Source organism: Tursiops truncatus, chromosome 12, assembly GCF_011762595.2.
Source record: "Tursiops truncatus isolate mTurTru1 chromosome 12, mTurTru1.mat.Y, whole genome shotgun sequence".
NCBI lineage: Eukaryota > Metazoa > Chordata > Mammalia > Artiodactyla > Delphinidae > Tursiops > Tursiops truncatus.
Genome location: NC_047045.1, coordinates 87,685,748 through 87,711,216, shown reverse-complemented (window position 1 = coordinate 87,711,216; position 25,469 = coordinate 87,685,748). Strand labels below are relative to the sequence as shown.

The 25,469-nt window shown below is 55.5% G+C and overlaps 1 protein-coding gene across 1 annotated transcript; it reads right to left on the bottom strand.

The window, feature by feature from the left end:
- Positions 1-7,168: 7,168 nt before the first annotated feature.
- Positions 7,169-23,826, bottom strand: KIF25 (kinesin family member 25). Its single transcript, XM_073789317.1, is given in 6 exon segments — positions 7,169-8,025; positions 9,279-9,420; positions 10,772-10,978; positions 16,107-16,307; positions 18,589-18,688; positions 23,587-23,826. Coding segments are annotated over 6 exon segments (1,032 nt in total). The 5' UTR covers positions 23,615-23,826; the 3' UTR covers positions 7,169-7,671.
- Positions 23,827-25,469: the final 1,643 nt, after the last annotated feature.

Genomic DNA, 25,469 nt, shown 5'->3' with positions numbered 1-25,469 from the left:
GCGCCGCGCCCCGGTCTGCAGCCCCGCCCCCTGCGGCCTCCCTCCCCGTCCTGCCGGCCGGGAGGCCGATGGCCGGCAGAGGGGGCCCGTCCCCAGGAGAGGAAGGAGGCTTCTGTGCAGCAGCGGGAAAGCCGCCTCTTCATCTTGCGTGGGTGGGGACCCAAGGCCTTCCGGGCAAGGCAGATGCTGCAGACACCCCGGAAAACGGGTGTTAGCCAGCAGGGGCTGCAGTTGTGAGGGGTCACTCAGGACTGACCCACCTTCGCCCCGGGGGTCGTGTGGCCCCCAGGGCTGCGGGGGGCGCCCCGAAACGTCTCCCTCCACACTCGTCAGGGCTGAGAGGCAAGACCCCCAGGTTCCCTCTGGACGCTGGAGGGCGGGCGGGCAGATGGCTCAGGAACGAGTAGGCCGGACATGACCACCGGCTGCCCCGTGAGGCCGGAGGTCACGCCAGCAGGTCCAGTTCCCGAGAACCCCGAGGGCTTGTTCAGGGCCAGCCACCCGCTGCTGGGCCCTGGGAACCTGCATGTGGACCAGCGTGGCCCATCTGCCCCGGGGACTCTGGGGCCAGAGAAGCACCGCAGCCCAACCTGGCGGCAGGTGTTTGGGGGCCTCACCCTCTCGGTCATGGGCCAGGACTCCAGGGTACGTGTCCAGCCGGCCACCTCCGCTCTGTGAAGCCTTCTCTGCCCAACGGCCCTGGCTCCCTCTTGGGAGACAGAATCCGGGTTCAGGGTGTCCTTTCTCCAGGAAAGGCTGATGCCCCAAGAAGGGCTGCATGGGCTTTGAGACGCGGAAGAGAGGACCGCGTCCCTCAGCTGTGTCCGGGGACCCTGGGGGCAGGCCCCGCCCGGGGCTCCTGCGGTGGGGACTCTGCGGCCCAGGCACGGAGGAGACGGGCAGGGCGAGCTGACCGCCAGGCCATGGGCATTGGGCTTTGGGCCCCATCGGCATGTTCACATGGGGACACCGTTTGGAAAAATGTGCAGGACTGGGACTTTTTGACCGTCAGTGGTTAAGCTGGCTGTCCACCCACCGTGCACCCCGTCACCCTCCCCGTGGGCGGAGCCGGCGGGCACTCGGGCCCCAGCCAAGGGGGAAGTGGGGTTTGGTGGGAGATACCCGGAGGGTTCACAGTCACGGACAGCTGGACGGGGACAGCAGTGGCCTGCGGGAGGACCCCTGCGGTCAGAGGTCACGTCTTGTGGGGACCTTGACCCCCCAGTGCCGGAAGCACGCGGCAGCAAAGCTGGCACCGCGGGGGCGGGGGTGGCAGGGAAGCCCACGGCTCACGGACATCCCAGGCCCTCCCGTGGCTGTGAAGGGCACAAGCCGCAGACACCAGCGTCAGGGGAAACTGAGAGAAAGCAGGGTGAACTCCTCGGTCAAGGACGTGGTCGAGGACGCAGCCAGGAGAGGCTGCGGGTGCTGTCGGATGAAGTGGTGGAAGCGCCTCGCGGAATCCTGTGGTTATTAGTGCAATTCGCATGCTTTGAAAAGTTTAACGTTGTGACTTGACGGTGTTGACGTTGTTCTCTAGGTATGTGTCTGCTACCTCCTTTAGAGTGCGTCACCTTATTTTTTTTCCCTTGCGGGAGGGTCCCCGTCACCGTCAGTTTATATAAGATTCAGGCCGCAGGCCCAGCCCACCCAGGCCCGCCAGGGGCTCTGCCCGAGGACCTCTGGTCACAGATGGGAACGTGTCCCTGCGCCCCCTCTGCTCTCTGCTTCCTCCCGGGGGGCGTGGGGCTCCCGTGAATGCAAACCCAGCTTTCCTCCGAGAGCAGATGTAGGAACACGTTAATCGTTAATACGCCTCGGCCACCTGAAAAGGCCACTGTCCCCCGGGGAATCTCGTGGGCATGGCTGGAGGCTTTGAGGGGGAGGGGGGCAGCCGGCAGAGGGAGGTGCGGGGTGAGTGTAGCCCAAGGGCTTGGGCCGTCCGCGGCGGGCAGCTCGGCCTGGCGATGGTTAGCAAGTCCGGGAAGCAGGTTCCCCAGAGTGGCAACAAGTCCCCGAAGACGGCCAGCTCCCTCCCTCATCTGTCCTTGTACGAGGCCTGTCCCGGGACAGCAGGGCAGGGGCACCTGGGTCTACCTGAGAGGTTCTGGTCCACACACCTGCCCCTGCTGCTGCTGTGTGGACGGGGGCGCAGACATGGGGGCCACATCTAACCCCCAACTGGTTATGGAGTCTTCGAGGGCGGGGCTTTGCCCCATGTACGGAGCAGCCCGGTGCTCCCACAGGGCGCAGCGTCGTGCAGTGGGCTTCCCAGGGGTGGCCCCGTGACTGAGTGAGCGAGTGGACATGGGCGACACGCCTGGTGCAGGTGCCCAGGGCGCCCAGGGGGCGGTGCCGGCTCCCTCTGGGCCCCACGAGCCCTGCCTCCGGCCCAGCCCGGGCCTCCCCCGGAGGGAGGGTGTGGGCAGCTGCCCGCGTGCCTGGACCGCGGGACCCCTGGAAGCTGGACAGCGTGCTGGCGCCCCACAGGGACGCCACGGTGAGCCTGAGACCCCACGTCTGCCTCCTCCGCAAATGAAGTGTTTTCTGTTTCTGCCAACAGGGCAGAGTCAGAGAGCTGTCCTGTGCTCTGTCCTGAGGCTGGCCAGCGGCCACTCTGAGGGCTGGGATGCCAGCGGCCACGACGATGTGTTGGCACAGCCCTGGCCGGCCCCCAGGAGCCCTGCCCTTGGCCGGTGGCAGCTCTCCCCCCTCCTCCTCATGCCCCTGTCACTGTCTGTCAGGGTGTGGCCCGCTGTTCCAACCATGAGGCTCGTGGTGGCCCAGGCCTGGGCGACCAGTGACTGTCTCAAGGGACGTCCTCAGCGGGCGTCCGGCGCGGCAGGCAGCGTCTCCCGGGTGCTGTTCTCACCGCAGGAGGACACGGGGCTGTGGGGGGACAGGGGACGTGGAGCAGGGAGAACTGGTCACACGCACGGGAGAGAGGTGGGGCACTGTACCCGCCACAGCCGCCGCCACCTGCTTCTCCCCGAAGAACAGCCAAGCGGGGGCGGTGGGCGCGTGGGCCCGGGGGACGAACAGAGGCACGATCGGATGGTCACACGGAGTCTGGCCCAGGGCCCAGTGCCTAGAGCAGCGGCCACTGTCCCTCAGGGCAGAGCCCATCTCACACGGCCGGGCACCATGGGAGCATGGCGGGCGGCTCCTCTGGCCTCGCAGCCCTCAGGGCTGTGACCTGTCCCTGGCTCTCTGGGCACCCGTGTCCCCCAGCTCCCTCTTCTAGGCCGAAATAGACGCAGGAGCTGACAGTGGTCCTGCCCAGCTGCTGCGGTCTGCGCCTGTCCTGTGGAGAAACTCGGTTACTGCTGTCCTGCTGTATTGCGGCTTCGAATCCGCCCCAAAGGCCTCGTCCCACTGACGGGGTTCCTAAGCTTGGCAAGCAGGGGAGGGGCAGTTTGAGAGCGGAGCTCGCCACAGTCCCATCCACCTGCTTTCGGGCCAGCCCTTTAAGCCCTCGGGGGGCGACGGCGCCGTGGCAGTCTCAGGTTGTCACCACGAGGGGGCTGGCCTAGGATTACGCAGCGCGCAGACGGGTCCTGTTCCGCGAACACATCCCTCACACCCGCAGGATCTGCCGACACGCCGGCGGGCACTCCCAGGTGAGGACCGTGCGTGCGCTGAGCCTGGGCCCCCACCCTGCTCCCCGCCACGTCACGCGGGATCGCCCCTGCTGCTCTAACGCCCCTCTTCGCAGGAACGCGAAAGTCACGTGAGTCAAGGGGAGCGGAAACTGATTTGTTTGTCACGTTAGGGAGTTTTCACCATTTTAGAAGATTCTGCCTCCACTGGCTACGCTGCTCACGATATCTGAGCTGTGAATACGAAACACTTCTGTGCTCTGCTGCTTCCGCAGCTGCCACGTTCGTGCAGGTGTCACACACAACAGGTCCACTTAGCCCTTCTGTTTAAGTCGTCTCCCATCTCTCTGCTGATCCGTCTATCGTGGGTCTAATTGTGTGGTTGATGGTGTGTGATTCCTCCACGCAGCGCCCCTCCCACCCCCAGCGCTGGCCCCTCGGGTCCCCGGGGAGCCGTGTCCCGGCGGCTGGGACTCGGGGAGCAGCCCACGGCTCCTGCATCGCGCGGCTGCCCCCCTCCCGTCGTGGGCACCTAGAAGGCACACTCGGGAGGTGGGTGCCCTGGAGGGGTGCAGAGTGCCCAGCCCGAGACACTGGCGGCCACTGTGGAGCGGAGGCCCTCCTCTGGGCTGGGACCAGCGTGTCCCGTCCTTCCTGGAAGGGCTGGCTGTGCCTGGGCGTTGACCCGGACCCACTGCGACCCACTCCCCGAGCTGTGCACAGAATCTCCGCCAGGGTCCTCAGCTCTTCGCTTCGTCTTTGGGTGTTATCGCTTTCATTTCTGCGTGTAGAAAAGATCTAAACCATTCTGATCTAAATCAGAATGCACATCTTCCGCGCGGCTCTGGGATTCCTCTTGCCCGGAGCGTGGCAGCCCTTGCGGGGTCTTCCCACCCGGGCAACCCCCTCTCCCGCTCATCTTCCTCCCTCCCCGACAGGGCCAGGCCAGGGCCAGGCCTCACGGACCAGGCTCCCAGAGGCTGGGGTCACGCCCTCTGTGAGACCGGTGACGAGACCCTGGTCCTCTCTCGGGGACGCCCGCGTGTTCCCTGCTGCGGAGCTACAGTCTCTTCCTGCTGGGACACGGGTGGCCACACCGCACTAAGCAGCTGAGGCCTCCACGCTCACCTGCCCGCAGGGCCCTGCACCGGGCAGCTCCCTCCTGAGCACCGTCCTCTCTGGGCACGTGCCAAACCCTCGGAGCAATGGGGTGATGTGGGGAGAGCCACGTGGACGGTCCACCCTTGTGGACGGCCCTCCGCAGCCTGGCGGGCCTGTAGCAATGCTCAGATGCTCTGAGAAGCAGTGGAAAGTCCGTTACTGCACTGACAGCCCGCTCAGCCGCCGGCGGCAACGGGGCTGCACCTGTCCCAGGAGGGATGTGGGGACAGCCAGGACCACAGCCAGGAACAACGACGGGGTGTGTTTCCCACGTTCGCAGCTGCCGGGCTTCAGGGGGATAAAGCTGCCCCGCTCTCCTCTCCAAGTCCGCAGGGCCCCCCAGTTCTGTCCGCAGGCCCCAGGGTTGAGGGCCGGGGTCCCCCCTCGAGTCTCCATCATGCTCGGCCCCCTGACATGGGCTCGAACAGGTCCTCGTGAGGGGGAATAAGGACACACAGTCACCTGCTCTTTGCGGGGTGCGTGCACCCGGCACCCCATTACACCCCATCTGTGCCGAACGAGGGGACAGGTTCCCTGTCCCTCCTGCCAGCAGCCGGCCAGCCCCTGGGACCCACCCGTGGGCCCTGCCCAAGTCCTCTTCCCCAAAGGCGGCTCCTCAGATGCACCTGCCTCCCCCAGCCTCCTGCTGCCTCAGTGATCTGTCCAGACATGGGCCGGCTTTACAGGCTTCAAATTCAGCGTGTTTATTTTCACAGCACATGCATTATAGGCAATGCCAGGAAGCACATTTTAAGGGAGAAAAGCCCACGTCCACCTCTCCTTCACCTGAGTTTTCTGGGGGCTGGACGGCCTCGGTCAGCTTGCCACGCTCACTTGGGCTCCAAGCCCCAGGCTCTGCAGCGTCTCAGCCACGTGCCTCTGGCCTGGGCCACGCCCACGATCTCCCAGTAACTTTGCATCAGCTCCTTGAAAAAAGAAGTGACGACACACAGTTGGAAAGATTCTAATGCAAAAGTGGCATCTCTAAAGTCCTGCGAAGCCCAGGTCGCGGCCATACCCGCCATCTCCGTACACACCGGCTCAGGAGGGGTGAGCCCGGCCCCCAGCAGCGCCAGCCCAGGCGCCCCAGGGGCTCCCCACGGAGTGCCCCTGCAGCTTAGGGGGCAGAGGCCCCCGGCTGCACCTGGTGGGGCTGGGGTCCCGCTTTGTGCTTCACAGGGCCCTCGGCCTCCTCCGGGCCCTTGGCAAGGAGCACCGGGGCTTCTCCCCACAGTGGAATCCAGCTCTTGCTTTCCTCAAGGGCCAGCAGTAGGGTGAACAGTTTGGGAGGAAGACCAAAGACAGGGGAAGGGCAGGCGCGGAGGGAACCCGAGGCGGAAACAGCAGCCCGGCCATGGGGACTAGAGTGTGGGCTGCAGGCGCCCGGCCCTGCATCCCCTCCCCCTCAGCCATGCACGTCCTGGGCTGAGCACGGGCCCTGGGAGCAGCCCCCCTCTCATCCTGTGGACAGAGCGAGAGGGAGACCCCGAGACCAGGGACAGAAGGGGCCCTGGAGCGTCACCTCAGTCATCCCAGGACGGGCTGCAGCTCCAAACAGAGCAATCTGTCCCCTCCCCTGCGTTTCTACCCCTCCCCTGTGTGTTTCCATCCCCTGCCCCATGTTTATCCCCCATGGCAGGAGCTCCATTAGCCTCCCATGACCGGTGTCTCCCAAGGAAAGACAAGCCACTTAACTGTTGTCAAATGCGGTAGGAGACGCTGGGGGTGCCCACCCTGCCCCTCCCGTCCCGAGCTCCCTGCGGGGTGGGCGGCCTGAGCTAGGCCAGGGCTGCCTTGAGGAAAGTCTGACAGAGAAGCTCAGCTCAGGAACCTGCCTGCCGGGACAGACAGCCTGGTGCAGGACAGAGCCCCCATCGAGTTCCTCCCCATCGGCTCAGAGCTTGAGCTGGTGAGGGCCAACGTCGGCAGGTCACCTCGATCCCCAAACCCACAGCCTGATGCTTCAACGGCCCCGAGGGTCACCCACACTTCTTCTAACTCAGTCAGGTCTCTGGCACCTGCAACCAGGAGTCCAGCCTCCACATGGCCAGCCAGTGCACACAGCCCAGAGCAGGGGCGTCCGTGCAAGTGCAGTGCAGTCCCACAGCTCAGAGACCCCCTGCGTGTGCCACACCCCTAGGAACTTGGAACCCAGCCGGAGGGGCTGGTGGTGCCCACACTCCACAAACCACCCAGGGCCAGACAACACTGAGAAGAGCGACAGTGTTCTCAACAGCACTGCAAATCCTGAGGAAGGGCCGGCAGTGACCCCGAGCGCCGGGAAGCCCCCCGGAGGTGTGGCCGGGAGGGGCGAGCCCGGGGCGAGGGGCAGCGGGGCAGCAGTTCCCCTCTTTGGGGCACCGATGGGGACGGCAGTGCCGAGCGCGTCCTGGAGCAGGTGCGTGAGCCCGCTGTTCCTGTTGGGACGTGGCCTCTGCCTGCCGACAGCACCCCCAGGATGTCTGCGAGGGCTGCCAGGTTCCAGTTCCTGCACAAAGTCTCCCTCAGGGCTGATCCCATCGCTCCAGACACCCTGGCAAAGTGCAGAGACCTCGCCACACACAGGATTTACATGAATTCAGGGCGACATCAAGATGAATCAGAAAAGCAAAATGGAGGCTTCTCGGGAAGAGCAGGTGGAGGAGACCCTGCGTCCCCTTGGTGTCCCCCTCTGACACCCACGCAGCGCCAGCAGGGGAAGCTTTTAGGGGAACCGGGCTCCTCGCCCCGCAGGTCGCCCGCAGGGAGCAGTGTTTGGATTGACGCACAGGGTCTCGGTGCTGAGACGGCACCAGGAGGATGGGGCTGGAGTTTAGAGGGCATCTGGGAGGGGACAGCGGGCCTGGGACCCCCGTCCGCTCACGGTCAGGACCCCTGGTCCCCAGGCCACCCAGGGGAAGGCTTCCCGCTCTCACCCGCGCTCACTGCCCGCCAGGCCCACGAGCCGCAGCTTGGCGCGCACAAGCTCCCCGTGGCTGGCGGGGCCCAGGGACCCCCGCCCGAGTCCTTGGGTCCTCGGCGACACAGAAGCGGTTCTGCGGGACGTGCTCGGGCTCCTCCCGGTGGCCGGCAACCACCAGGGTGCGGGGCAGAGGAGCCCGTGGGCAGTGACCGACTTGACCGCGGGTCTTCTGCCGGGGAGTGACCAGTGACAGGAGACGGTCCCCAAGCTCCCCTCAGCCTGCCACCCGCTGAGGCCCCTCCAGCTCCGTCCCAGAGGCCAACACCTCGCACAGAGCAAGACCCTGGTTGGCTTCATCCCTTCCTCTTAAAGGCTGACAGGAAAGGGGCCCAGTGACCCTGAGGGGATCCTCTGGGTAAAATAGGAAAGAACAGGCAGGAGAGAGCATTTTTCACTGTTGAAAGCTGAACTAGTGCCTAAGTAGTTCCAAGAAAATGAGCTAAGGTTTGTTAGAAAGACTTGGTAATGACATTAATTAGAATCCCGGTGGAAAAATCTATTATCTTATAGAAACAAATTCTACAATTTCTGTTTTAATAATACACCACAAAACTTCTGAGAAAGTCTTCTTCATGTTGATGTACATATCAGTTTCATTGTGTGTTATTCCTAAACAGACTTTTTTAAAAGATTTTTTACACAAACCCTGAATAGTGTAACCCTATGTAGAAAGCAAAGAAAACACACTTACGTTTAGAAAGAACATGAAAGCGGCTCTGGGCCCACTGCCTGGGGGCGCCCAGCCTTTTCATCTGTGGACCAGACGTGTGGGCACCAACAGCCAGGGCTCCCTCAGCAGCACTGTCCGCCCGGCGCTCCCTGGGGGCAAGGTCGGTCCTAGGACTGGTTAGTGCGGGTCCGGCTGGTGGGCAGTTAGTAATCCGGGCATCGCCTTCCCCTCTCTGCCCACTTGCCTGGGCCATGAGTTTCAAGTGACCTCGAGACAAGATGGGTCAGGAACGTAGCCCACACTGGCCTGAGACTGGGGTGAGGATGCCCTTTCTAGGGTGAACCCCCTGGGCCCTGGGCTTCTTTGTTACCGAGTGTAGGCCCTAGACCAGTAGCTCTCCACGGCGGCTCTGGGCCCGTGAGCTTGGAGAAGTGCACATCCCTCGGCCTCGCCCCAGCCCTGGGGCTGCGATCACGGTGTGGGGTGAGGGGGTGTCTGTGTTTCCACAAACCCCGCAGGTGACCCCGTGTGCGCTCCCCGAGACTTACCGACCAATGATGACCTACAGACCTGGCGACACGTACATGATTGTCTTACACAGCTGGAATCACTTTATATACTGGTGTGTAACTTTCTAAGCCCAAATCACAATTACAGCGTCATTCATGCTGAATGGATCACATTCCAAGGTAAAAATATGCCATTTCCTTCTTATTTAACAAAGCGCCCTCCTTCCTCCCACCCCACACCCCCTTTCTTCTCAGCCTGGGGTCCCTGTGGCTCTTGGGTTTGGGTTCCAGACCCTCCGAATATGTGGCTGCAGTTCCTCCCCAGGGCTCTGTGCGATGCCCAGAGCCTACAGGTGCGCGGATTCTGTCCTTCGCACGTGGCTTTCGCACGTCTGCGTCCGGGCGCCGACGGCCGCTCGCCGCTGCTGCGGGGGAAGCGGCTGTGGTAGAGGCACCGCGGTCAGCAGGTGAGATCTGGAGAAGTCGGCAGGCGCTGCGGTGGCCGCCCGCGCGGCCGAGCTGCGGACCCCGCCACGAGCGTCACGAGCCCCACCGCACTGCGGGCGGACCCCGAGGGTGCCCAGAGCACACGAACGTCCCCGAGGGACCGGGGAGGCCGCCTGCACGCCAACCTCTAACTCTCCGCACAGAGACCTCGCATACAAGCTAAGCGTACCCAGCTCAAGAAGGCAGCACATCGCAGACAAAATTAAACATCATGAATCAGATTTTTACTGCTGTGAGGCCTGACTGCCTTACTGTGCCTCTAACTGCCTCACCCTGGAATAATCTGCTGTTTTGGAACCAAATGGAGGTTCCCAGCCTTTTCAACATCAAGTGTTCTTTCAGGTACGGCACCCTCAAGAGCCTCAAGACTTTAACATACTCTGTGTATCAAATCAAACTTATGAAAGAAAAATTTAATTTACTTTCCTATTTTAATTCATGAGATTTGACAGCTAAGTAGAACTTTTGATCTGCAGGAGACAATATTTTGATCATGTTGTCTATTAATCAAAAGCTGACAGTTTTGGATAACTTGTGTAAACTTACCGTGATTTCCTTTAGGCTTTTTCAAGTGTTAGAAATAGCTTGCAGACCCTTCCCTCAATAACTTCGAGACCACAGGACGCGGGCAGCATGACGCTGACCCTTTATCCCTTCTCCTCCCTGTGTGGTCAGTCAGGTGACCCCCCGCTTGGAGCAAAGCTGATTCACGAACATGGGTTTAAGAATGCAGAGCTCTGGGGCTCCCCTGGTGGCGCAGTGGTTGGGAGTCCGCCTGCCGATGCAGGGGACACGGGTTCATGCCCTGGTCCGGGAAGATCCCACATGCCGCGGAGCGGCTGGGCCCGTGAGCCGTGGCCGCTGAGCCTGCACGTCCGGAGCCTGTGCTCCGCGACGGGAGAGGCCACGACAGTGAGAGGCCCGCGTACCGCAAAAAAAATAAAGAAAGAAAGAATACAGAGCTCTGCGGAGAAGATCTAATTAAGGTGAGGAGCTGTGCTTCCTTAGTGTATTCGGTAAAATACTGACATGGCAAGTGGTGCCCAAGGATACTGTGCTTAACTGAGTGACCTCGGGCAAGTCCTGTGACTTCTCCACACCTGTTCCCTCAGCTGAGCTGCGGGGATAACACCTGTCCCGTCAACTCTTAATGAAGATATTCTAAAGGATTAATTAATTTGTTTTCATTGTGATTTTAAAGATCACTTCTAAAGCAAACTGAAAATTGTGAACCACACACTAAGCAGTGAAACACAATGGACCATCTCTCGGGGACAGCACCGACTTGGACAACGCGGCCGGTTCTCCGTGGGGCCCCTTGCAGGTGCCGTTGTTCCCAGAGCTCGGCACCTGGACTACTCACTCGTAGGTCAGCCCAGAGACCTCCTTCCCCTCCTGGGTTGTCGGCACCTGTGGCTCCGACCCAGACGCCTCTCGACACCTGTCGTTGGCCAGGAGGTCAAAAATGTCATTGTTATAAACTTGCACTATGGAAACTTCCACCTTGGGGCTCCTTGACGGATCTTCTGAAATCAGCCTGGAGGAGGGGCAGGGAGGGACACACAAGAGACTAAACCGTCAGAGGAGCTTAGCTAACCCCGTGGAGAAAGCGGTTAGAGAATGATTTCAATGAGAGACAGTCCTGGAAAATGGGCAGCAAAACTCATGATTCATGACCACAGGGCAGCATCTCACTAATCAAGATGACGGAGGAAGAAGGGAATGTCCTCCTTAAATTGCAGAGAAAAATAACTGTCTTGGGAACACAGACAGTTTTATCTGAGTTGTATCTAAATCAATGATTCCAGCATTCGGTTTCTAATCACATTCTATAAAGATGCTTGAAGAGCCCACAGCCTTGATTCAGAAGTCACCACACCCGAGTTTAATCCCACCCAGAAGCCCAAAGCAAGCTGCAGAGGCTTTGAGCACTGGGCCAGCAACCGGGCTTGTTTATTTTAAAATCTGTTCTGTTTCAGGGGAGATCGAGTCCATGGAACTGAGTCAGTTCCACTGGTATAGCGCCTTCCAGCTAAGCCCTGACCATGACCTCTCTAAAACCCACCCAGGCTCTTAAGAAAACAACCACACATCTTATTTTGTTTTAGGTTTTAAAGTACTACCTGCAGATTGCAGATCAGCTTAAAAATAAAGTCACTACACACTTAGAGCAAAACCCCAGAGGCCTACCCCAGGGAGAAGTGACCCTGACCCTGGGTTTCCTCCCTGACGCCCACGTCCCTGCTTTGTCCCTTTGACAGACAACCCAGTCACCAAGGAACAAACAATTTCATCTTGGACACTTGCCCAGCAAAGCCAGTCTGATTCTGACTACTGTGCTTTTCCTTGTCCATAAAGACATTCTGAGCACTGGCCTGGACGTGTCCTAGTCAACCATTGCTGGGTTGGGTTTTTCACCAGCATCCACAAGAGAGCTATGGATAAAATGAGCCATTAATGTCTTCTAATGATAATTAAGAAAATTAGGGGCTTCCCTGGTGGTGCAGTGGTTAAGAATCCGCCTGCCAATGCAGGGGACACGGGTTCAAGCCCTGGTCCGGGAAGATCCCAGATGCCGCAGAGCAACTAAGCCCGTTCGCCACAACTACTGAGCCTGTGCTCTAGAGCCCACGAGCCACAACTACTGAGCCTGTGCGCGACAACTACTGAAGACTGCGCGCCTAGAGCCCGTGCTCCACAACAAGAGAAGCTACCGCAATGAGAAACCCGTGCACCACAACGAAGAGTAGCCCCTGCTCGCCACAACTAGAGAAAGCCCGCGCGCAGCAGTGGAGACCCAGTGTGGTCAAAAATAAATAAATAAATTGTAAAAAAAACGAAGATCAAAAAGACGACAATGAAAGAAAAATAAGCTAAATTCTCTGATGAAAATAATTGCTAGCAAAGAGTTCAGATTGGGGTTGTTCTCAGCACTGGGGTTTGCTGAGGACACTAAGAACATCTGTCTGAAAAGTGAAAAACCAAGGTGCGCTAAGCTAAAGATTGTACACCCCCTCCGCCACACGTCAGGAAAAACGCACACAGACCCCCTCTTAGCACTCAGCTCCATCCCTCCGAGGGGCCCCAAACCTGAATTACATTTCTTATCTATGCAATACCGGGGAGCTAATTGGAAAGATTTTTCTTCCATTAAATTAAGTACTTGATTTGTTTAATGCGTTGATTCATTCGTCACACAAGTATCACTCAGTTACTGGCTAGATTCTGGGAACAATGGTAAAACTAGTCTTCATTCTTGGCTTTGAAGAAACGAAGTGTTTAGTAGGCAAACGATTCCTATATAGTGTGATACATTTTATATAAAATACGCAGAAGCTCCCATGAGACGCAGGACAGGCGCTGAGCCCAGAGTCAGGGTGTGGGGAGGTGGCGGGTCCATCACAGCCCCCGCCAACGAGCACCCCCTCAGCCACTTTCGTCCTGTTCACCTATTCCCGCCCGGGTCTTCCTGGGTCCTGGTTATTTGTCTGTTTCTGTTCTAGACACCTTGAGGGCTGAATAGGGTCCCGTGTGCCTGCAGCGGTGTCCAGCAGGTAGAAAAGCCTTGTAAATGCCGCGGGTAAGAACGACAGCCGAGGCCACTGGAGAAGAGGCAGGCCAGCAGCTGGGTTCCCGAGGACGCAGGAGAGGGTGTTAGGCAGAAAGAACCCCAACTAGAATTTTGCTTTATTGGAAATGGCAGGGGAATACCTTCCTTTGGTCCCCTTAGCAATTTAAGAGTCACCTTTTTTAAGGTAAAGCGTTCATATAAACATCCTCTGATACCGATGCCCGAGGTTATTACGATTTTGTGCTGCATCCTGAGTTGGGCACAAACTCACCCGCGAAGACGGCTGCACGCGTTCCTTTCTGGATCTTGTCCACTTGTGATTAGAAAACAAAGAGGTAGAAAATTTTCCACGTTTGGACTATCATTCTCATTTTGCAAACGATGACAGTGAGGCCTAGGGAGGTAAGCCTCGCCCGTGGCCACCCACTCGGAAGAACAGAGTCACAATCCCGTCTGAAGGCTCCTAGCGCTGTAAGACCCCGAGCTCTGTGGGAGCACCTGTCACTATAATCTAAGTTATCGCTTCATGCCCAAGACTGAAAACATGAATAAACCCGCTGTAGAAACGAGGTGACTTAATAACGTGTCAGTGTGACGTCCCTATTTGGTGAAGCTGTGTGTCCATCTCTAACAGGCTGACTGTCCAAGTGTGGTCCTAATGGATCTCTTTCCGGACGCCTTCAGCAGCCTCTGTCCTGCCCTGAGTTCTTGGCCTCTGTTTGCTGCCCTCGTGGACAAGCTCCAGAACCAAATACACGTGACCTGTACGTTATTCGTCTGCAAATCCAGCTTCGTCCGGAACAGACTGGAAGCAGGTGCACAGCTCACACCAGGGATTCAATGAAGCCAAGCCCTGCTTTGCCTGCCCCCCGGGGGCCCCAGCACAAGACACGAAGACGGCAGCCGTGTGAGGCTCAGGGGGAGGGTTCTCTAACTCCCCGCTCTTCTGGCCGCGTTTCTGACCTGGGCTCTTCTTCCTATCGCCTCACCTCTCTGTTTCTGGGCCTTGAAAGTGTGCTTAGCGGGGAGGTCGGTTACCGGTCAACGCTTTGATACCCGGCACCAGCCACGCTGCTTCCACCGGGCTGGATGGCTGTGAGCGCTACCAGCACACCTGGCAACCTGGCAACCTGGCAACCTGGCAACCTGCCGCCGCTCGGATCAGGTGCCTTAAATGTGGGTAAGATGAGGGCCGGGGAGACGGGCGGAGCGCTTCTCCCAGGCCCCTCTCCGTGGCGGACACAGCACCCTTGTCTCACCCACTACCTGTCTCTCCCGTGTCCCTCTTCCATGACATCCAGGAAAGCCACCCGCTGCTGCAGCAGTCCCGCCACATCCTCCCATGCTGCTACCCAACTTCCAGCAAGCGTGGCTGTGGCCAGCCGAGGGGTCCCTGGAGAGGGACTGGGTGACACCCTTGGAAAATGCCAGTGGCTCTGCAGAGAAGTTCTGACTCACGCCGAAGCCTCTGTGTCTTGAACCTGAAACGGAACCAAACGCTTCACGTGGTGCCATGTCCCCAGAGGAGGGCTTCGTCCCTAAGTGAGCGACCCCTGCGTCTGGGAGGGCCGCTCTGTTGCCCACAAGCGTCCTGCCCGTGGAACTCGGGTCTGGCCCTCTGCCTTCTCGGGCCGACGAGACAGGCAGGGTCCCCCGGGCTGGCCTCGTCCCAGGCCTTCCCCATGCGTTCTGGTGGCCACGCTGAGCACAGCCCTCGAGGGCCTTGTGGCCTCAGGGACTTTCAGGATGCTTGTTACCGCAGCAGCAGCTCACCAGTGCTGACGGGTTTGATCTCCTAGGAAACAATCTGATTCTGAAAATCACAGGAGACAATTGGAGAACAAGAACTACCAAAAATTGGGGAATATTTCACAGAGGTCTTTTCTCAGAAGGGGTTAGAAGAAGTAAATTAACAAATACATCTTTCACATGCACTAATAATGAAAGAATATTGGTTTGAAGAGGAACCAAAATATCAGGCTTTTGTGGGACTTCTTAGGTTTTGGCTCCGATTTTAAGACACAAAAGGACGACGTAAGAAGATATGGAGACAAAAGCCGAATTCCAGGGGTTATAGGAGCACAGAGGGCCAGCGGGCTCCACTGAACACCTGCCACAGGAGATGCCTTCCCTCCAGGGGCTGACAGGCTCTAGGGACATACGGCACGCACATGGGGTGAGCCACAGCTCTTAGGAAACGGTGAGAAAAGTGAAGATGAGCTGGGGCTTCCCTGGCGGCGCAGTGGTTAGGAACCCGCCTGCCAATTCAGGGGACATGGGTTCGAGTCCTGGTCCAGGAAGATCCCACATGCTGCAGAGCAACTAAGCCTGTGTACCACAACTACTGAGCCTGAGAGCCACAATTACTGAGCCCACGTGCCACAACTGCTGAGCCTGCATGCCACAACTACTGAGCCTGAGAGACACAATTACTGAGCACGCACACTTAGAGCCTGTGCTCCCCAACAAGAGAAGCCTCTGCAATGAGAAGGTTGTGCACCGCAGCCAAGAGTAGCCCCCGCTCGCCACAACTAGAGAAAGCCTGTGCACAGCAACGAAGACCCAACGCAGCAAAAAATAAATGAATTAGTTAATTTTTTTAAAAAAGTGAAGATGAGTATCTCACACCGGGACTCCCCAAGGGCGGGAGGTCAGTGACCAACGGGAGGAGACATTGGCACCACGGCCTCCTGGACCACACGGGGCAACTGTTACTGGTTTTCTCTAGCAGTGACTGTAGTGGGAAAATCGTGACAACAGCAGGGGACGTGCCTCTGTGGCTCCTGGGGCCGTGTTAGTGGCACAGGAGACTCTTCAACGCACGTTCGCTGTCACCCCACAAAGAGGACCAGGTGTGTCTGCTCTGCCCAGGCAGGAAGAAGGGCAAACCCACGGGTTTTCACTCTGTCCCCTCCCTGCTCTCTTGCACCCTCCACCCTCCCTTGACCGGGGAAGCCGTCTAACTAGAGATCTCCTCGAGAAGTGTTGTCTCACTGATAGAATTTCGACATAAATGTGTCATAAGCATTTCTAGCATTTGTGGTAATAACGCCCAGAAGTGAACGCTCGGCAGTTCTGAACGTGTCCTGCTGGAGGTGGGACGTGGTCTCCCACACACTGTCACCCTCAGCACCTGCGTCTACTGTATCTCTGTTCATCCTCACTGCCCGCCCGGTACCTGAAGAGTCCTCCAGCGGCTCTGGGGATGATGTCCGAGTCGCCGAAGGATTCCGACAGTGGGGCCGGCTCCTCCCTGGAACGCGGGCCCAGCGTGGTGAAGCTCTTCCCACTTCCTGCCTGTCCGTAAGCCAAGATGCAAACATTGTACCTAAAATGCAAGCCAGACTTCAGGACAGAAAGACACACAGTGGGCCTGGTGCCATGACTGGACTCTGAGACGAGTGCCACGCGGATGAACACCTGAACACACTTCCCTTTGAAGCCTCTGTTCCTCCGTTCCCGAGAAACCGGGCCTTCGTTTAAGACAACTGTCTTTTGCATAATCCACCCTTGTGGTTATTTGGTTACACGTTGGATTAAATCATATTCACGTTTACACACGCACAGGCAGCTCAGCGATACCTGGTTCTCGCAGGTGTCTCCACAGTTCCTCGTGGGAGACCACGGCTGGCGCTCGTGCCCTCAGAGCCTGCCCGAGGATGCCATCCCGAGCCAGGCCCTCCTCCTAAATTCCACTCATTCGAACTTCTGGAGTTGCCTGAAGTAAGCTCATGTTCATAAAATCAGACCAACTGAAGTGTGTATGAAATGATATAAAAGTTTGCGTATTTTCTTTTGATGTCCTAAGAATAGTTTTCCCCATGACATTTATGATCGCCAGCGTTGCTGACCGCAGTTGAACTTAAGGTTGTGAAGTATTCTTACACTTCGTTTCTCCACGGGCCTTGGGGTTTCACTTCACCCTCTCAGTGCCAGGCCGGCCTGCCCACCACAGTCCTACAGCTCGGGGTGATTTGGGGGCAGCTCACTTCACAGAAGACAAGAACAATGAAGGATCCGTCAGTGTTCTTCCACTTGCGCCATTAGCCCAAGACGTCAAGGAGAAGACGGGAAACATCTGAAGTACGTTTACGGTACACGCTTACATGCTTGGCCGTGAAGGTGCGGGTGATCCTGGCCCACAAGTGGCTGCAGCTAAGCCCCGACCCCCTTTCGTGTCTCCTGGGAGATTAAACATCCAAGCACAGGCCCCACCCGAAGAGGTTCTGGTTCCTTGGATCAACCTGTAATCAGACCCCTCCCCTGCTGCGGTGAAACAAAGGCTGTGGCTCTGATAAACGACTTCGAAGAGTTCTGATGGGCTCTGACCTTGAACAGTGACACGAAGAGCCCTAGGGATCCTGGAGGCCTCCGCCTCCAAGGTTGACTGTTCCCTGAAAAGACGATGGAAACCACATGTGAGCGCGAGAACTGATCAAAGCCCTCTCTGCTACCATCCTGTGTTTTTTTTCTTCCAGAACTGAAGACTCTCCAGGTATGTATAACATGACCCCACAGCATTCCACATCTCTCACACCTTCCCTGAGAGATGCATGTGTATTTGGCGGGGGAGCGGGGGGATGCCTTTGACGGCAGTGGATAAATGAGCTCTTAAAGGGATCTTTCAAACCACTAAGGAATGCAGAGAGGAATGAACTGGCCCAGGACTTCAAATATGCCATCTGTTTCATATTTATCATGGAAAAGGCAACTCAGGCAAAGACCATTTTAACCACGATGCCAGTTTTTATTTCTGGAATCTGCTTAATTAGATGCGTACTTAGGAAAAGAGAGAGAGAGAGAGACTCCTATCATTTTCACTGGAAGAAATTTTGTCAGATGGACGTTAAAAACCCCAATATTCCAGAGGAGGGGCCTGGTAGGTGTGTGCAGTTGACAACACGCGGTTTCTGTGCTGACCCGACCTCTGGGTTCGCGAGCCTTCCCTGCACCCCATGATGTCAGATGCTGCGGCGCTGTGGTTGGATCCAGCCCTATAATTACAGCTCCCATTTTGTTGGATTTGGCTGTGCTGGACAAACACAGATGCATCTCCTTCGGGACGCTTGATGTCAACTTCTCCGCCAAACCGAGATTCTTCAAAATGCCCTGAAGTGGAAAGTGTTGGCTTATCGTGTGTCAGTTAAGTCAACAGAGCCGTGCACTTTACTGCTGAAAAGTGACCCTTATTCCTAGGTCATGGCCACTGCCTTGGAAACCAGTAGTAGTTTCCATGGGGAAAGGCTCCTTCCCACAGGGACAAGCCCCTTGATCTACTGTCAACATTGTTAACAGACTTTAGAAAAGCCTGAAATGTACAAAGGATCCCGGGAGAGAAGAAGGCTGCTGCGTCTCAGTCTTAAGGCGGCAGGTGATACAACTGAATGGTCATCTGGACCCAAGGCACACGTGTTCCTTTAACAATTATTCCTCAGATCGTGTTTACACCTCCTCCCAGGAGAAGGGCCATGGAGGCTGGGCTGGGGTCTGCTCTATACACACATAAAAGGCTCAGACGCTCCTGTTCAACTCTCGCGTGTAGCATGAATGAACTCCACTTACATTTACATGTAGCTGTGTTAAGTGACCTCAGAAATATTTTAACTCACCCATCTCAGGACGTCAGAAGGGGACACACGTCCTCTAACACCATGTTCTGAAGTTCTGCTCGACCATAAACTCTGAGAGGCAAAGGGAAAATGATGCATTCTTGGGAGAAAAAGAGATATACGTTACTATCCAAATACAGAAACCTGAGAAACAAAATAACCTTATGTGCTTCTCACGTGAACCCCAACACCGTCAAGAGTCATACATTTTGAAACAATGAAAGATTAATTTTATTACTTTTCAAGCTAACAGAGGTTAAGAAAGAATAAAAATTGTTTCCTCTGCTGTAAAAATGTAATAAGCGTAAGCAAAGTTACAAATGCTTGCAAAGCAGAAAGAAAAAGCAAGCAAGAAAAAAAGAAAGGATACCATATAATTACCCCATAGCTAAATGAGTTCCACTTAAGTGGGTCCAACAACAAGGATGTAAAAATCATACTCCGGCAATATTTGATATGTAATACTGAAGTTTTATGTTCAAGCTCTTAAAAATATTGTTCTCCTAGGCCCCAGGTTGGTTCAGGCAAGCATTAATACACAAAATGGGACTGGAATGCTGGCTATGACAGGGACAGTCTGTGTGTTTATAAACATGTACAGATAAACCCAAGTAGGAAGTGGCTTCCGGAAACTGTAGCTCATTGCAGCATGAAACAAGATGGGAACAACGCCCCAAGGGCAGAGGCAGCGATGGGCCGCCCATTGCTGACAAAGCCCCGGTGTGTCATGTGTGAATCGAATATACTTAGATTTTAAGCTTAGTTTTCTGAAATACAGGTTTTTACTTAACTGGAACCAAACTTTTCTTTCATTTTCAAAATGTGTCCTAATGCTCAGCTGAGCCAGATCATGTCTAGAAGCAGGACTGATGTTAAACTTGAAGGGCCTTCCTTATAAAATGCTGCTTATTATACATGATAAGGAGGGCTTTTTTTTTTTTTTTTTTTTTTTTTTGCCACACCACACGACATGTGGGATCTTAGTTCCCAACCAGGGATCGAACCCGTGCCCCCTGCAGTGGAAGCGTGGAATCCTAACCACCAGCCTTCCAGGGAAGTCGCCGAGGAGGACATTTAGAACAAGAGGAACAGGGCTGAACTCTTAAATTAACTTTTCACCGAAAAAGTCCCACCAAAATACAAAAGCAGGAAGAACAGTGAAGGAGTCCAATCTGTGCACCACCAGCTCCTACAATCACCGACTGTCCCCAACCTCACCTAACAGCCACACCTCAGCCCGGAGCCCTTTGAAACTGACCTCAGGTCCAGCTTGTCCATAAATGTTCTGTTTACGGGATGATGACGCCTAAAAATCATCACAGTGTTACCATTGTCACGCTTTTACAAATTAACAGTAATTCCTTTATATCATCCAAGATGAGGGTAGCGTACACATTTCTCCAGTTCTCTAATAAGTTTATTTTTCCTGTCAGTTTTTTTAATTAATTTAATTTATTTTATTTTACTTTATTTACTTTATTTTTGGCTGTGCTGGGTCTTCGTTGCGGTGCGCGGGCTTCTCATTGCGGTGGCTTCTCTTGTTGCGGAGCACGGGCTCTAGGCGCGTGGGCTTCAGTAGTTGTGGCACGTGGGCTCAGTAGTTGTGGCTCGCGGGCTCTAGAGCGCAGGCTCAGTAGTTGTGGTGCACGGGGCTTAGTTGCTCCGCGGTATGTGGGATCTTCCCGAACCAGGGCTTGAACCCGTGTCCCCTGCATTGGCAGGCGGATTCTTAACCACTGCGCCACCAGGGAAGCCCTTCCTGTCAGTTTTTAAGAATCATTGCAGCTGGTTGAATGTCTTCATAGATATTCAGGGGTAGCAAACTTTTTCTGAATAGTAAATATTTTAGGCTTTATGAACATCTTACTTAAAGAGACACTGGAGCCTTTCTCACCAACAGGAGGAAAAGGTGGCAAGCCTGCCACTGCACAGCTACTCACCATGGTACCAAGTCCTCGTTAGCTAACTTGGGACACGAGGAGCACAAAGCAGATGGAACCGCTGACTGCTTAGAGGTGATACGGCCCGACATCTAGGCAAGCCAAAGCCAAAGGATGAAGAAAATCACCAAATCAACAGCAGAATTTAGCAAAGTAGCAGGTTGTACAATTCATGTACAAACCCAATAGCATTCATATATACGAACAAAATGAGCTCCCTGATACAATGGGAGAAAGACTGTATACATGATAGGAAACAAGAAAATAGAAAAGCAAGGTGTAGATCTTAATAAGAAATGTCTAAATCCTTTATGAAGAAAACCATAAGCCACTCCTGAAAGACACATAATTCAACTCAATGAATGAAAAGACACGCAGCGCCATGTCCTTGGATATGAAGTCCCAACATGAAGACGTTCGTTTTTCCAAAGTTAGCTTATAAATTGAGCTGAACGCCCCCCAAGTACCACATATACTATCAGGTTTTTTCTGAAGCTAGACAATTTGATTATAAAACTTATTTAGCAAAATCAAAGAGCAGAATAGAGAGGAAAACCCTGGGGGAAGAGCAGTGGGACGTGGAGTTGTGGTGAAGCCCATGCTTCGGGGAGAATGGTCAGGGCACGTGGTGAATAGACAGACCCTGGGGCAGAAGAGAAAATTCAGAAACAGATACAACTGCAAAGAGCAATGTACTCTCTGATAAAGGGGACATCCCAGGTTAGGGGAGAAGACGTGATTTAATGGGTGGTACTGAGGTAACTGGATAGACACATGAAGAAATAAAACTGGAACCATTCCTCATACGGTTCATTCCAAATGGGTCATGAGATTTGATTAATGTAAGAAACCCGGCCACTGCAACTACTGAGGCACACGGGTATATTTGTCTATTACCCGGCAGCCTTTGTAACTACAATTATGTCAAAGGGGAATAAGAGACTTTTGCATGGCTGAAAGATATCAGAAGCAAAGAAAAAGATACAAGTGACAAACTAGGGGAAACAGCTGCAGCTTCAATCACTGACAAAAGGTTGATTTCCCTAAAAATACAGAAGAAAAAATGTAGAGTATAATAGAAAGAGTATCCCTTATATTCCTTAAATTTCTTATATATTCCTTCTATTAGAAATCCTTTCTATGTTTTTATAGGAAAACAGCTAGAGATATGAAGAGCTCACAGAAAAAAAGAAATGCCCCTAACTCAACCACGGGCAAGGACGTGGGGTCTGACTCGGAAGGGAAGCCATGGAGAGATGTCGCTTCTCGCCACAGCCGGCAGCCACCCCGAGGCCGACAACGCGCCCCCAGGGGAGCGATGGGGAAGCGGGTTCTGACAGGTGAGCTAAGCAGGTAGAGGAAAGGCAGGCCCAGGTGGCCGGGGGAGGCCGGCCCTTTCTCTCCTTCTCTCCCTGGCTGCTCTCGCTCAGCTGGCGGTGGAGACCCAGTGGCCAGCGCACCTGCATCTCTGCGCTCAGCCCCGCGTCCTGTGCTCCCCGGCACGGTCCCCACATGCAGCTCTGACCGTGGGGCCTATCTTCGCCTTACCTGTGCCCGTCGTACCTAATAGGGTGTCTTGCCCATAACCGGGGGTCAGTCAACGCTTGAACTTGAACAACTACACATAGAAATGACTACAAATATGTTGGTAGGTACATCCCGGCATAACCACACACAGTAAGAGAACACAGCCGAGAGGCCTCCAGCTGCCTGATACGCAAATTACACTCAAAACAATAGAAGTGACCTATTTTCCCCATTGCATTCTGGGTCAATTCCTGTTACTTTCAGTTTGTTTTTTTAAAAACAATACTATTTTATTCTGCTTACGAGACCACTTTCTTCTGACCATGGGGCCATTTGTAGCTTCCCAAGTGGTAAAGCCCGTGCTTTCCCCTGCAGCCACGTTTACTTTTAAAAAGGAGTTTAGTGCTGAAACTGTTGAGATTTTCCTTCAGAACTGAAATAAAATATTGTGACATTTACTAGTTCCATAAAAAGCTGTTAGAAAATAAACAGCGTTGTGGTTTGCTAAGACCCACATGCCCCACCACCTGTACAGTCAGCTGATCCTGCCTCCCGAGACCAGAATCAGCCCTGAGTGCAGAGTTAAATCTCAGCTTTTCCTCTCACCTAGTTGTGCAGCACGTTACACACGTTCCTTCCTTTCTCTTCGGGCTCAGCCCAAGCTCCACAGCGAGGACCCTCCCCTTCAACCTGAACCCTGTGTATGGCCACTGAGACGCCAACCAAGGAGGATGTTCCCGTCTCAGCTGACGGAGCTGGTGCCCCCTCCCCGATCCCCAGACGGGGCGGGTGACCACTGGCAACTTCCCCGCCTGCAGCGGCCCCGCCGCCGTCTCCTCCTCTGTTGAGAGCTCGGTCACGGGCAGCTGTGGGAGTGGATGCTGCCACATTTGGACACTGCAGGGTCTCCTGGTGCTAAGTGCTGGTATCCCCAGAGAGGTGATCCTTTGCCGTCTCAGCGTCAGAGGTCAGATGCTCCGGGAGTCATTCCTCGGCCGCACGCGCTTGTTGACTCAGCCTCGACTTCTGAAGCATCTCGATTGGTCCCTCTTCTCCACACCTGCTAAGGGACTAGTTCATCCACCACCCAGGCCGATGCAACGGCCCCTGACCATCCCCCAGCTGGTCACTCTGTCCCAAGACTACAGCCCTTCTAGCGTACTCTAGACATTGCTCCCATAGAGGTATTTCCAAAATGTAAATTAAACAAGGAGGGAGTGAATGAAATCACTGGGGCTGGAGAGAGAGGTCTGAGGAGGAACGAGTGATGCAGAGCGTGTCACCGTGGGGCCACTTAGGTCCTGATGGCAAGTGACGCACTGGATATGTCCCGGGAGGTCCTCTGCTGGCATAATGAACACCCTGAGTCCCTTCAGTAGGGCGGATGGGGGTGGACACCAGTCACGGCGGCCTCAGCAGTGAGGGGGAGGTAAGCTCGGTGACGGGGGCCTCCGACCAAGGCAGAGCCGCCGAGATGGCCTCCGCTGATGGACGCAGGGAGGCGTGGGTGCCTGGGTTCTAACCCGCTTACCAGGGGAGTCACTGACTGACTGAGACATTGTCTCTCCATGGAGGCCTCGTCGGACGCCGGAATCTGTTTCAGGAGGTGTAATTCCGATATAACGCCAGCGATGTCCCCTACAGCAGAAGGAGCTCTTACATCCTTTCCGCTCCCAGACTCTGGAGGAAGGTTGGGGAGAGCTCAGACACTCACCAGGACCGAGGCTCTGACGCAGGTGAGAGGCCCGGGCCCAACGGCGGGCGCCTGGCCCTGGAGTCTGTCCGCCAGCCGGTCCCGCCCGCCCCCCCCCCCCCCGGGGCATAATTTCCTTTTTCTGTTGCCTGACTGTGTTGCCGCTCCTTTAACATCAGGCCAAAATGTAACCCTAAGGACGAGCTGCCCGGAACACACACCCCGGAGGGTTTTACTGATGTCCTCAAACGCCTACGTTTTAACCATAAAGAAAAACAAGCAAAAACTGCTAAGGTTTACAGTGTCTCACCCAAAAGCTCCAGGGACACCATGTGAGGAACATACAAAGCCATGAAAACAAGCCTGAATCCAGAATCTCCCTACGACCGTTTAGAATGTCATCCCACAGTATGATGACTAGATTTTAAACAGCGTCTGAGATGATTCCAAGAGCAGAGCTTAATTTTCCAAACACAGCTTCAACGTTCTCCCTGCCTGTGCACATCCCACAAACAAACAAGAGTCTTTCCCTTGGCCTTTTAGAGTGACTCCCTTTTATCACAGTCCTCAGGCTTTTGACCGCTAGAGATCCTTCCTTTCCGGATGCACCTGGGCTGTGCAGAGCCGTGGGGCCGGACACCGGGCTTGGTCTCCAGATCTCACAGCCTCCGCCTCACGGAACGGCCCAGATGGGGTAAGACGACAGGGGTGCCTGGCTCAGAGCCAGTGATCAATGACAGTTATTTCCCTTACGTCGAGCTGCTTTATCGTCTATTTTCTTATTTGTATCCAACTCCCTAGGAAGCTTTCAAAGCATCTGGGGCATAAAATTCTTTGCCATCAACTCAGTCGTCAAGTTTTAGAGCTAAAAGTAAACTTTAATCCAAATCCCACATTCTCCAGAAAGAAATCTGAGGCCAAGCGGAGGTAAGTGAACCACATTCAGAAGGAAAGCCCAGGCCTCCGGTTCCCCTACAGGTTCTCCCCAACCCCTGGTGCCTCTCTCAGGCCGTCTCAGCGTTTTCTGAGCCTCGGAAACCTCCCTCACCAAGGTCGGTGGGCCTCAGTCACGCCCTGGTCCACGTGCAGCAGGGAAGGTTAGCCTCCACCTGCCCGGGGGCGGGGCGGAGCGGAGCGCTGTGTGACGTCACAGCAGATATCGGAGTTCTCCGCTGCAGTCAGCACTCAGCACCACCTTTGGGGGTGCACATCCTTCTCCTGAGATGGGCCCTGAGTTTGCAGACCTAGAGCGATGATCCTGTCCTGGAGGGGATGTCGAGTACCAGGGCCCCAAGAAGACGGCCTCCAACGCGTCACCGCGCCTTTGCCGGGCACCTGCACCGGTACGGATACGTCTCCGCAAAGCCAAGCTGAGTATAAAAACTCAGTCCCCCCAGAATACAGCTAAAACCAACCAATGACTTCTTGCGAGCAAATACAGACAGGTCCATACCGGGTGATGGATTCAGAGAAGTCTGGACATCATTAAAATAGATACGCAGGCACAGACTTTGAACCACCCTAAATCTCCACGTTAAGAAACAGAGCGACCAGATGGTAAAACCAAAGATCCACGCTATTTACTATAAAAGCGAGTGACCTGCAGACCCCGAGCAGGTGGGGAGGTGGTGGCTGGACGTGAGGTCGCCCACAAGAGCAGCAGCGTTGTCCCCGAGACGGCAGTGCCCCCGGGGCGGGACTTGGAGCAGCTCCCGTTGGGC